The 12,703-nt window shown below is 48.9% G+C and overlaps 1 protein-coding gene across 1 annotated transcript in view; it reads right to left on the reverse strand.

Moving 5' to 3' along the window:
• Positions 1-269: 269 nt before the first annotated feature.
• LOC135435439 (uncharacterized) overlaps positions 270-12,703 on the reverse strand; it is a 37,305-nt gene continuing 24,871 nt past the window's right edge. The window contains exon 11 of the mRNA XM_064692498.1: positions 270-12,124. Within this exon, the coding sequence (XP_064548568.1) occupies positions 1,155-12,124 (10,970 nt within the window). The 3' untranslated portion in view covers positions 270-1,154. The remainder of the gene's footprint in view (positions 12,125-12,703) is intronic.

The raw sequence follows: 12,703 nt of genomic DNA on the forward strand, positions 1-12,703 counted from the left end.
ATTGTATTAATTTAATAATGTTGTTCATGTTTTTTTTTTTTTGGCACATTTATGTTCTAAAACTAAAGCTAATACAACTTTTTCTTTGTGAAGAATATCGGATTAGAACTATTGATTTATTGATTCGTAACATTGCTCGCTAAAACTTTGCCATCAAATTAAAAACTTGAAATAAAATATATATATTAAATACATATATATTGAATAGAAAAGTTTCGAGATATTCTCATTTTCTTTATCGAATGAAATAAATGCTTGCACATTAAGTAAATACCAAAGAGATCTTAGATTATGCCAGTTATTTCTCATTAATATAATACTGTTTGTTTATACAAATCTCGGGAAAAGTATATAATTTAACTGTACTTATACATATATAAATTGAAGCTTTGACACAGTAACTGGAACTTATATCATAGGTAAATACAATAATACTGATCAAGTACTAATCGTAATGCAAATACTTGTCTCAATTAATATTAAATAATTGTTTCGTGTTCAACTTTAATCGTAAAACTCCTTCTCCGACCATTTTCCCTTTTTATTCATTGTTTAAGCTAAATAACAATTAAATATTTTTTGTAAGTTTTTTGTTTTATTTGTATTATTCGATGATTAAACAGTGCATTAAAATTTGCTCAACTCTCACTTTGTTTTTTGGAGCAGCTGTTCTATAACATTCGATATATGTATATATATATATACTCTATGTATGTAGGGTACTCCAGCTATGTTAACCGTTTGCATCCACTGACCAACTCGTTTAAATTTTGTAGTTTTTTTAGGTAATATATATTTGATTAAAATTTTAGTTAGTTTGATTTTTTTGTCGAACTCGTCGGGGTTATATGTATTTTGAATATTATATATGTTCCATTTTGCTATTGCGGTATTTTCGGTTTTCTTAAGCAACATTCAATTTTTTTTTGCTTGGATTGTACGATATTTTTCTTGGCCTTTAGTAATTTTTTTTGTAGTATTTTGTTTTGGTTTTTTTTTGTTTTTGTCGTAAATCAGTCTCAATTATAAATAAGTTGGTTATATAAGTTGGATCGTGTGTAAAAATTGTCATAGATTTGTTCTAAAAATTTCCAAGGCAACTGAAGAAATGGAAAATGCTGCTGCTTCTTTTTCTTCTTCTACTACTACTGTCCTTAATGATCGCTCAGATCATCCGAGTCATGGAACTTGGGCGGCGGATCAACTCTTATGTCCAGGCCACACGCATAACGCTCATACTCTATGGGCTCCGTTTCGTAGTCCGAGAGGAAGTCCGGATACGGCAGCTGCTGTTGTCTTGGCGGCTCGACTGGCGCCATGGCGCGACTGCTGCCACGCCTTATGGTGCCCATGGCGCCAGCACCGCCGGCGCCAGCACCGCTATCCTCACTGGAGTTGGCCACATCCTCACGCGACTCGTACTCGCTCTCCTCCGGATTACAGTAGCTGCGTCCATGATACGGCTGCTGTGGAACAGCGGTCGAACTGCTGGGCGCCAGGGAATCCTCGCGTTTCAGCTGTCGCTTCTTGGTGCGCGCCGGTTTCACCGGCTGTCCAGTGGCCGGCGGCATGGGATGATTAGCTGGCGCTGGCCTGTCCACCAACGACTGATACATGGGCTTGGTAATATGTCCCAAGCGATCGTAACGTGGAAAACCCATCTCATCCACATTGTCGCTCATGTCCAGGCTCTCAAATTTGCTGGCGCTGGCGCCGCTATACTGTGGATAATCCTCATACTCATCCGTTTGTTCACGCTCCAGCTCCTCATCGAATTCCAGATAGTGTTCGTCCCGCTGGTACGAGTACTCGGAGCTGCCTGAATCCATTTCTGGCATATAGCCCTCGGAGCATTCGCTGCTCTCCGCCTGCTCCAGCAGAGCCGCAGCGTTCAAATTGGCGCGCATACGCTTTACGGGCAGCTGGCGCTTCTTGCGATAGCCACGACTGCGCAGCTGCTGGTGTTTGGCATCCTGGCCGCGAACATCCAGCGAGCTGTCCGTATCATTGCCGCTGGGAGGACTCTTCATGGCATGGGCCGCCACAGCAGCAGTAGAAGCAGCTGCCAGCTGTCCGGCTGAGCTCTTGCGCGGTGGCTTCTGCACCAGCTGATTCGGTGGCGACTCGGAACTTAGGCTGCTGGAATAGTAGGGCGAGCAGCGTATCAGCTTATCGGCTCGCTGTGGCATCTGCGGCGAGTTGGGCGCCGTGCTTTCGCTGTTAAGGGTGTTGGTTGTAGTTGTCGTATTAGTGGCCGAGGAGGTGGAGTGCGCGTCGCGCTCCTCGTCAATACGCATAGGCTGCTCCTGTGAGGATTGCTGCGACTTGCTCAGCATGTGCTCGTGAAAGGAGCTCGACTGACGCAGCTGCTTGGATGTTGTCTTAAACTCACGTATCTGCGTCTTGGACAGCGTCTTGTCATCGTAGCTGTGATGTTTGGCCAGCGGCTTGGCTGGCGGTGCGCCCACACGACCAGGCAAATCGCTGGGCGTGATAATGGGAGGCACCGTGGGTACCGGCGGCGGTGCGGGCTTTGGCTTCACTTGAGCCGCCGCCGAAGCCGCCGCCGCTTCCTCTGCCTCAGCAGCGGCAGCTGCCTGCTCCGCCAGGCCCGGCTGCTTCATCTTGTTGAGCAGCGCCTGCATTATGGGCCTTGTTACCGCCGGCTTGGGCTTTGTGGGCGGCTGTGGTGCGCGTGTTTTTTGTCGTATCTGCTGTGATTGCTGGGTTTGGATTTGCGTGGTGCCACTGCTGCTGCTGCCGCTGGCTGGGGCGGCTGTGTGCAGCGGGACAAACTCCTGGCTCTGATAGCGCTCCGTCAGCTTCTCGCTGTGCGCATACAAACGCTCCACAAACGGAGACTCCGATTCGGAGCATATCTCCTGGCTCTGATACAGCTTGGACATCATCTCCAGCGAGCGGCGTTTGCGTGCAGCGGCGCTCGTCTCTGGCCCCGCTGATCCGGCGAGATGCTCTGCGTGCTCTTGAGCATTTCGCGCCTGGTTGCCATTGCTACCGCTGCGTCTGTGGATCTGGGGCAGTGAGCAGCGCTTCTCTTCGCTGGGCGAACTCAAACTGGGCTTGCTGCTGCCCATCCTGGGCTGCTTCAGTGGTAAATACTCGCCCGGCATCACGCCCACCAGAGTCCGACTGCTCGATGTGGACCACTCGCTGATCGTGTGCGCCATTTCGGTTAATGTCAAAGTCGTATCATCGCTGCGCGTTGCCGAGGTGGGCTCACTCAGCTTATCCGTCTCCGAGTTGGACAACATGTCATAGCGCAATCCATCCGAGGATCCATTATCCCCACTGAACTTGTGTGAATAGCTGCCGCTCTGCTCGTTGAGGCTCTCAGCCGATTTATTAATGGAGCTAATGCTGGACTTAGTGTGATTGGATTTTTCGCTCTTAGCGCACGAATGTGTGGAGACCGCTGAGAGACTGTCCGAGCCGGAAAGATTAGCATACTGGCGCACTGTATTGGTGCCCGTGGACCATTCAGAGATGCTGAGACCAATCGAGGTGTCCTCCGAGTGGGAGCTGTGCGTGCATTTCTTTTGCTGCAATCCCATGCGCACAGTGCCATCGAGATCGGTGCCAATGGAGCTGGTTTCCTCCTCGGAGTGACTGGAATGGCTGCACTTTTTGCAACTGCCGCCGCCGCTGCTCAAGCGTGCCTCATAATTGCGACGCACAGTGGTCTGATCGTCCAGGTAGGTGCTGCCCGACAGAATATCATCGATGGATGTATCCGAATTGTTGGAGCCACGTGAGAGCTTGCGCAGCTGCCCATCTGGGGAGAGCTGCACCTTAATAGTGCCTGGCATAAAGACATCATCGTTGGAGAAGAGTTCATCATCGGAGAGAGGGCTGCGAGGCGCTGGGGAGCGTCCGGGCTGCGCCACAATTACCTCAGGACTGGAGCTCTTGCGCAGTCCAGCTGCTGCTCTAGCCGTTGGCTGGGTGGAGGATGTGCTGCAGCTGACATTAAACGATGAGGAAAGGCAAGAAGCAGCGCTCAGTGTGGAGCTCAGGCAGCTAACCGTATCCAATTGTATATGCTCGCTGCCAAAATCATTGTCCTCGAAAGCAGCAGACATGAGGTAGGCCGTGTCCTCGTAAGGCAACACCCTGGCCACATCTGGCGTAGCCGCAGCGTTCGCTTCCTCCTCCAACACAACCTTGTCGGCACTTTGCACCTCGCTCGCGTAATAAGTTTCAATGCTCTCCACCACAATGGGTGCATCGATAGTGCTGGAGGGCGGTGAGGGCCAGTCCACTGAATCTTGGGATTGTTGAAACGCCATACTAGCCTTCCAGCAGAAGGACTTGGGCACTGGCTTGTCCAGGTCTGGCATTGCGTAGATGTTCTCCGGCGGCTTTACTGGCACATGATCGAAGGGTATCTCCGGCAGTGGCCAATCCTCCGAGTCCTGACTACCCGCATTTGAGAGACACATGAGCGTGTGGCGGTCGAGATCGTCCGGCTGCTGCTCGTCCACGTGTGTTACTGAGAAGCGACCTGTTACCAACGTGGGCGATTTTGGTTCATTGAAGCTGCCAATGCTGCTTAGGCGATCCGCAGTGGCTGAATCGCAGGGTATCTCAGGCATTTCCGCAGAGGTGCGACGATCCGCATCCGAGATGTATGCCAGATTCGTATTACTGCGCGAATCGGAGCTCAGACTGGGCTGATGATCCGTTGAGCCAACTGATTCATCCCGCATGCTTACCGAATGCGTGGAAGCTTTGCTCATATCATCTTCCATACTTGACTTTTCAGAGGCTGTGCTGCGCTCCGAAATCCGCGAGAGGGTGCGACCCAATGTAAAGCCCGTACTGTAGCCGATGATATCCGTGGGGTTCACGCCAATCCCACCCAGTGTGCTGGTCATTGCAGGATAGCCAAAAGTGGTGGGAAAGTCATTGAGATCATCCTGATAGCTGGCATCACTGGTATCCTTTTGCTCATCCGGTGAGACCTCCTTTATGTCACTGTCCGAGGAGTCGCGTAGCGGATTCTGTGCATCGTAGCGCTCATAACCGCCATCGGTTTCCACATGATGCCATGGCTCATCTGTGCTGGAGCTGTTGGAGCTCTCAATGGGAAAAGCTTTCCAGGTGCTTTGCTGTTCTTTTTGTGCCAGCTCCCCACGACGCTGTGCCGCGCCCAACGAGCCGGAGCTGCTTTCCGTTTCAAAGGAGCCACGCGACTCGACACTCAATGAGCCTTTCGAGTCAAAGCTGGATTTGGATTCTTGTGAGCTGCGATCGCTACCGGATTTACCGAGTTCTGCTTTGGTTACCGACAGCTTTTTGCCTGCATTGGCACGTGCTGGCTTCTCGATTCGGGGCGGCTTGCGTGAGCCGCCTGAGCTGGATTCGCTGTCCTCGGTTCTGTGTAGTATTTTGGCTATGCGTTCTTCAATGGGATCTAGGTAGGTTTCGGTGCTGTTGCCCAAATCAATTGGACTTTGTTTCTCTAGTGTTGGCGTTGTAGGCTTCTTAATGATTATCTTTGGCTCATTGGTGGGCGTCTGCTCATTTGAGCCAGTGGGTGTGGCGTCAGCATCCTTAGCCGCAACATCTAGCTGAAGCATGCGCTGTTTTAGTTCCATGCATTTCTTGGCCTCCTCATTACCAAAATCTTGTGATATGCCCAAAGGACGTGCTATCGAGCAGCTAACACTGGACTCCTCCTCGACGGAACTCTTCTCCTTCACGGACAAGCTCCAGTCCTGCTGACGCTGCGGACTGCTGTCCTTCTCGCCGCTGGTCCAAGAATCCGAACTTTTCGATTTATCGCTCTGCTTATCCAGGCTATACTTTTTCTTGCCTTCAGACGTATACTTTTCAAAGGTCTCCAGCACGGACTTTTCAATCATAGGACTGGCATTGGGTGGAGTAACTAGAATATTCAAATCAGATGTGGGCGTGGCACAATTGGAATAGTCCAACGGTATGGCATCCTCCAATGTGGCTTGTGTCTCCAGAGCATTGCGATCTGCTTCCAAAGTGCGCGGCTCATTGTCCGAGGTATCAGAGCCAATAAACTCATCGCACTCTAAGGTTATCCACGAACCCGTCTCTTCGCTGCGACTGCGATCTAAGCTCAAACGATTAACATCTTGTCGACCCACTTTAAGATGACGACGCTCCGATGAGTTGTCATCTTCTTCGATGGATGGCTCCTCGCACTCTATGGTGGGTACTCGATGTGGATAAACCTCTGGCGGTGGTATTGGTGAATGGCTTTCATCCACCGAGACAAACGATTCAAGACTATCAGCTGTAGAAGCCTTGCGGCTGTGCGTGCATTCACTATCGCGGGTATCCTCCGAGGGCAGCGAACGCTTAAGTATTTCCAGTGAACGACGCTCAGAGATAACCGCCTGCATATCTATGTCCTCATGGACATTATACTGATGCGCAAACATGCGACGATCCCCAATGGCGCTTCGCACAATAGCCGTAGGTTTCTCGTCGGTCTTCTTTGCCTCTGCCGTTGCCTGTTTCTTGTCGTCCAGGCTGCGTGCTTTTACATCCGTGCCCAAGTAATGATGCTCGGCTGGTTTCTCTAAGCTACTCGATTTGCCATCGATCTTTTTGTGCACAACACTACCTTCGATTTTCTGTTTGATTTCCTGTGCTTTGGCAATTTTCTTGGGTGATTTAATCATCATGTCTTCTGGTACATCTGATTTCTCAGAGTCCTCAAAGGATTTGTTGCGATCCTCAAAACTGCGATTGGCCTTGTCCAATTTGTCGGGACTGCGACCCTCATCAAAGCTGCGACTGAACTTTACCATCGAAGTGTCCAGCTTGCGTGGCGCCTTGGCAATCAGGACATGATCCTCCGCCTTCGACTTGAATTCAGTTTCAATTATTATCTTATCGCCATCGGTTTTCACCAGTATCTTATCTTCCGGCGCTGGAAATGCGGGCAGCGTATCCTTTACAGGACTCAGCATGGTTATAGTCTGCTTCATTGCTGATTCGTAGAGTTTTTGCTGGCGCTCTTTACGCTTGGCTATGTCCGCCTCTGTTTCCTCTTGGGACTTGCTTTTGTCCTTGCTCAGGCGACGCATTTCAATTGAACGTGGACGTTCCTTGGGACTTGACTTTTTACTACCTCTGCCATCTTTACCGGCTTTAATATCATCCGCGCTGGTTCGTCGTGATTCCGGACGACTGCGCGACATATGCTTTCCCTTAAAAGGTTCTGAGGTCTTTAGCTTGCCCTTACCGGTGCTCTCGATGCTGCTGGCCCGCGACACGCCCGGCGAGGTTTTACGCGAGCTGTTAGCTGAGCTATAGGGTGACCAATCGGTGAATCTATATTTAGGTATATTAAGTATTAAATGATCGCCACTCTTGAGCTTCATTTTGGACTTGCGTTTGTCTTTGATCTTGACGCCTTGTAAGGCAATCTTCTCTATGTATTTCAGCTGGTTGAGCAGCTGCGCCTCCTCACTGTCAATGGTTACAGCACTGAGCAGTGAGTCCTTGCTATTGGCGTTGTAGCTGCTCTGTGTAGGTATAGAACCGGCGCAGGAATGTATGCTATCTGCTGTGTCATCCTCCTGCTGTGCTGTCTGATTGGCACACTCCAACGACTTCTCCTCTAAAAACTCGCCCTCTTCCTCAAAGCCCACGGTGTCATCCTTGGAAGAAAAAGCATTCATAGGCGGCAGACGATGCAAGGATATGACTGGCGTGTCCAGGCTCTTAGTGCGACGCTCTGTAGTTGGCGACTGCTGCGTGGCCTGCTGACGTTGCAGGGAAACTGAACCCTCAGAAAGATTTAGTCTGGCATGAGCGAATAAAATAGGTGCATGGCCTTTGGAGCGCATTACTATTGAGGAGTCAATTATTTCCTCAATTAACTTGACCTTCGACTTGGCTGTTTGTTTCTTCAGAGTATAATCAATATCAGAACCGCTTATCTTCTCCTCATGGCACGTCTCGTAGATGTCATCATTGCTGCGAAAGAATTCCGCATACTCAAATATGGGCGAAGGTATATTCTCATTGCGCTGATAATCGTTAGTGCACTCGTCCATGCGTCGCATAGGCAAATGTGGCTCATCCTCCGAGGATGGTATTGATATGGAACGCTCCGATATGCGTCGCAGTTCAGTGGCATTAGCATATTGTGGATCAAGCTTTTGTGTATGATAGCGACTCTCTAGATCGGCCAGACGGCGACACTGTGGCGGTGAGCCCTCGATTTCCGTGGAACTCATTGTTTGACCCCTGCCCCAAGCGGCAGAGATGAGACGACTTTGCTCTATACGCAAAATAGGCTCAATTTCTTTCCGTGACTGCGGCGGCGAGAACTCCAGGCGATCCGGTATGGCCTCCGCCGAACCAAAGACATCGTCCGAGTCCAGACTCTCATCATCTGATGAGAAGGAAGTAATGCGTGTCTTACCCTTCTTGGACTTGCCCGATGGCTTTGTCTTGGGTATAACCCTCGGCTTGTTGGCCTTGCGCGCATTCGCCTGTAGTTCCTTCCGCAGACTCTGTATAAGCTCCATTTGCTTCTGCTCCAGCTTTTGCTGTTGCATGCTTTCGGTTCTGGAGCTGGTTGCCGAATCGCTTTCAATTTGACTAAGCTTCTTATTTAGTTTTTCCAGCGTTGAAGCATCCATTTGCTTGGTTATGTCTCGCTTGGGCGAGGAAAGCTGTATAATTGGTATAGTCTTGTCAATTTCGAGTGTTATGGGATCTACTTTGGATAGATCAATGTTTTGGGTAAATAGAAACTCTTTGGTTTCCGCTGGCAGCAGACTATCCAGTATATCTGGCAAAAAATCCGCTGGACCGGGCGCAGGCACAACGTTCACTTTTGGGGACTTGGGCGACTTTGGTGATTTGGGAGACTTTGGAGATTTTGGTGACTTTGGCGATTTGGGCTTGCTATGCTTTTTTTCGCCTGGCGAGGGCGCAGTGCCGTTCATAATATGTCTCTTATGGAGTACATATGGTATATCTTCTTTAAGAATTTTAGTAAAACGACGCTCGTAGTCGCGGAAGAAGCTCTTGGGCAGCTCAAAGCCTCTCTTAGGTATATCCACTTGAGGGGCTGGCGGTCCATCGTAGCATTTGGGTATCTCAAAGTTGCCATGCGCCTTGCACAACGGTGGAGCGCTAGGTATTTGCTTATAGATATAATCCTCATCACTAGAATCAGCTGGCGTTAAGTCAATTGACTTCTGATGCATCAGGACATGACGTCGAGAATTGCTGCCTAGGCGTGCGCGATTAGCCAAGGAGTTTGGATCGCTTTTAGTACGTTCCACTGTGGCATGAGCATAATTCAGAGGCACCAATATCGGATTGTATTCCTCAAAGTGTGTCTTGGCCATGAGCTCTTCCTTGCGCGTGATTTTCTGATGGGCCACTCGCGCCTGTTGTTTCTCAAACTCTGAGATGAGCTCAGGAGTAAGTGGATATTCTGGACTTTGCTTGGACTTTTCATCCTTGGGCTGTCCCTCCCAATGCTTCGTGTACTTTTGTATACATTCTATTCGGTCTTGATCAAAGCTAAAAATGTTCTCGCTATCTGATCTTCGACGGAAAGCGGAGATTTTGCAGGACTGCGAGTTGCCCTTTTTGAAGGGCGCTGTTTGATCGATCGAGTCACTGGTTTGTATGTCCTTCTCATGGCAGCGCATGCCAGAGGCAGGCGTGGACACAGATTCAGGAGATTTATTTCCAAAGGACTTGGCATTGCGTTCAATTTCCACATTTTGCAAACTAATCGAGTGAACTTTGGAGGTCTTGTGCGTCTTGTTGCTTGGGAATGTCGAGTATGTATCGCGGCTGTCATAGAACGAGCTATTGGCCGTGGAGCTGTGCGTGTCGGAGAGCAGACAGTCGTGACTCTTAACCTTCGGTCGCGTATAGAGACCTTCTGCCTCTGCAACAGGCTCTACAGCATCGTAGTAATCACTCTTTGACTCCTGACTTGACTGTGCAAACTTTTCGTAAAGCTCCTTCTTGTTAAATTGCTTGACCTTCTTGCAGGTGGTTGTGGGCATTTCGTAGTTTCGTCCGAAGCAATCGCCCACTAGTGACTCCTTGGAATCCTGACTTGAAGCCACCGATGTCTTACTCTTGGTGGTTTCTCGCGACTTTTTGCTATCCGTATGGTAGAGACTGTCTCGCGATTTTTTGCTCGAGTCGGAGCTCCGAGAGATCTTTGTCTCAAACATTTCGCTTTGACTCTCCTGACTGGAGGCTCGCGTAAGTGCCTCCTGAATTTTCTTATAGAAGTTGCCATCTGACTTGACAGAGAGCTTTTCACGGGGCAAATAGCGCGGATCTTCGGCATCCCAAATCTCATTCATAATATCAGCAGCCGATTTGGACTTAACATCAATAGCCGAGCGATATTTGGGTTGCTCAGAAACTGACTCATCATCGCTGGGTATATAGTTGCCAGAGTCCAGCGAACAGGAGCGCATATGATCCTCGGAACGGCGACGTCCGCTAAAGAAATCAATGTCATATTTCTCTAGCAGCTCATAGCTGTCCTGTGATATATCATCCTGTGATCCTGCATAGTCCAGCTGGTGTCCATAGTTGCGCTTGTGTTCCTGGGTATTGTAGGTGCTGCCTGGATAGCTGGACGAATACACCTTGCTCTGAGGCAGCGGTGAGAAGTCCTGATGTGCATCTATCGAGTGGTTCTTGATTATGTACAAGGAGTGCCTGGAATCATCATAGCGCGTAACGGGCGAATCAATGCGATTCGAGGAGAGAAATTCCTTGTCAAAACCTGTCATGAGTTTTGGCTGTTCGCGTGCATAGTAGGTGCTGCTATAGCGCTCAAAAAGATCCTTGCAGGAGCTACTCTTGAGCCAGGACTCACGCTCGACCTGATCGTAAATGTTCTCACCATCCGGATCATCATCCTGATTCTCCTCATCGTCCATATAGTGCACAGCCGCCTGTTCGGGCTTGACAAACTGCGCTGTGGAGTAAAGATTGCTCGAAGACATTTGATACTCGAGTTTTTCTGAGGAGCTGCGTCTCGGATGATGTGTTATGTAGTGACTATCGTATGAGTCCACCGAGTCCACGCCGGATAGCTCCGAATTTCGCGGCAATGAGTGTGTGTGCCTCGAACTCTGAGAGTCCATAGAGGGTGTTAAATAGTTTTCGGATTGTGCGAGCTTTACGCGTTCATTTTGGGCATAGCGCTTTGTGCCAAAGCCTGTGCCAAAGTAGGATGAGGAAGACGATTCTGAGGGATGATTTAGATCATTGTGATATTGATAGTTCAAGCTATTATAATTACGCTCCTGGGCAGCAGCGTAGGCCGATGTGCTGGGCTGCTGGAGCAGGGGCATGGCCACCGGCTGTACGCCCAGCTGCTTGGCCCGAGTGTACTGTAATATGGACTGATCGATAAACTCATCGCTGAAATGCTTCTCGCGTGTCTTGGATTTAGCTTTCCGATTGACCGTCGCATATATATCATTGCGATCATTCAAATTGAGATGCTCGCTGTTGGAAATCTTGTGCTCCAGTTGAGCGTTATGAAAGTCTGGGTATTTATAATGGCCCATATCGTTGATGTCAGTGTAGATGATGTTGTCGGTCTCCGTTTCGGTTGAGTTGGCATTGGCATTATTAAGCATGCACTGTTTAGACATCGAATAATTGGTACTGCTATAATGGACTGGGGTGACAGTTTGAGATTGGGACTCCTGTGAGCGAAGCGGCTGACGACGGGCATTGGCCATGGCCATGGCTGAGGCCGGTGAGGCTGCCGCCATAGTCTCCCGATTGATGGTAGATGCTGTCAAGTCCGAATCCGCTTCCTCCTCGACTAATTCCTCCTCCTCCTCCTCCCCCATAGGCTCCTCCTCCTCCTCCTCCAAATCCACAGGTCCCATGAGCTCCTCCTCCTGCTCCTCCAATTCCATGGAGCTGCTGAGATCCACCGAATGACCCACTGTGTTGCTGCTGTTGATAATGTTGCTGTTGTGCGTGTTGCTGTTGTTGGTGTTGATGCTGATGAGCTGCGGCGAGGCAGGGACATACGCTTGGGATCCCACTGAGACTCGACGAGGCGTGCTGTTGCTGTACAAGTGGGACAAGTGGCTCAGACCTGAACACGCGCAGAATTAAAAGAATTTGTACGTTAGCACTTTGGGTACAAGAGAAACAACCGAAACAAACCGAAAACGTATCGAACTCAAGGGATGATCACAAAACAAAGGCTGAAAACTCTGAAATTATAATGAACACGATTTGAACGATATTCATAGGTCTTAGTTCGACCATTGGCATTAATTAAATACAGTCAATAGCCAACGCTGTGAGGAGCATGAATTAAAAAAACATGAGCTAGAACTAAATTAACCTTACGTAAATATAATAAACTTAAGGAATCTAAATTATAATATAAACTTATATTCACAATAGAGTTTAATAATAAATAAGAGATATGTAAAGGGATTTTACAAAAGAGAGGGGCAGCACTGCGACCAAGACGGTCTATTGTGCCAGGGTCTCTCTATGTGAGCAAAAGTTGCTCCATCTCCCTTATGAAGGGGAGCAGGACTCATACTAAAGAAACTCTGATCTGAACTGAGGACACAAACTGGGCAAAGACTTAAATGCTTCTTCCTCACAGTAGGATTTAAGTCTAAGCTGAAAATTGCATTTTAGCCGCATTGGTTCGAAT

This window comes from Drosophila montana, unplaced genomic scaffold (genome assembly GCF_035044405.1).
Source record: "Drosophila montana isolate Dmon_TW-CO22-7 unplaced genomic scaffold, ASM3504440v1 contig_1505_1, whole genome shotgun sequence".
NCBI classification, from domain to species: Eukaryota; Metazoa; Arthropoda; class Insecta; order Diptera; family Drosophilidae; genus Drosophila; species Drosophila montana.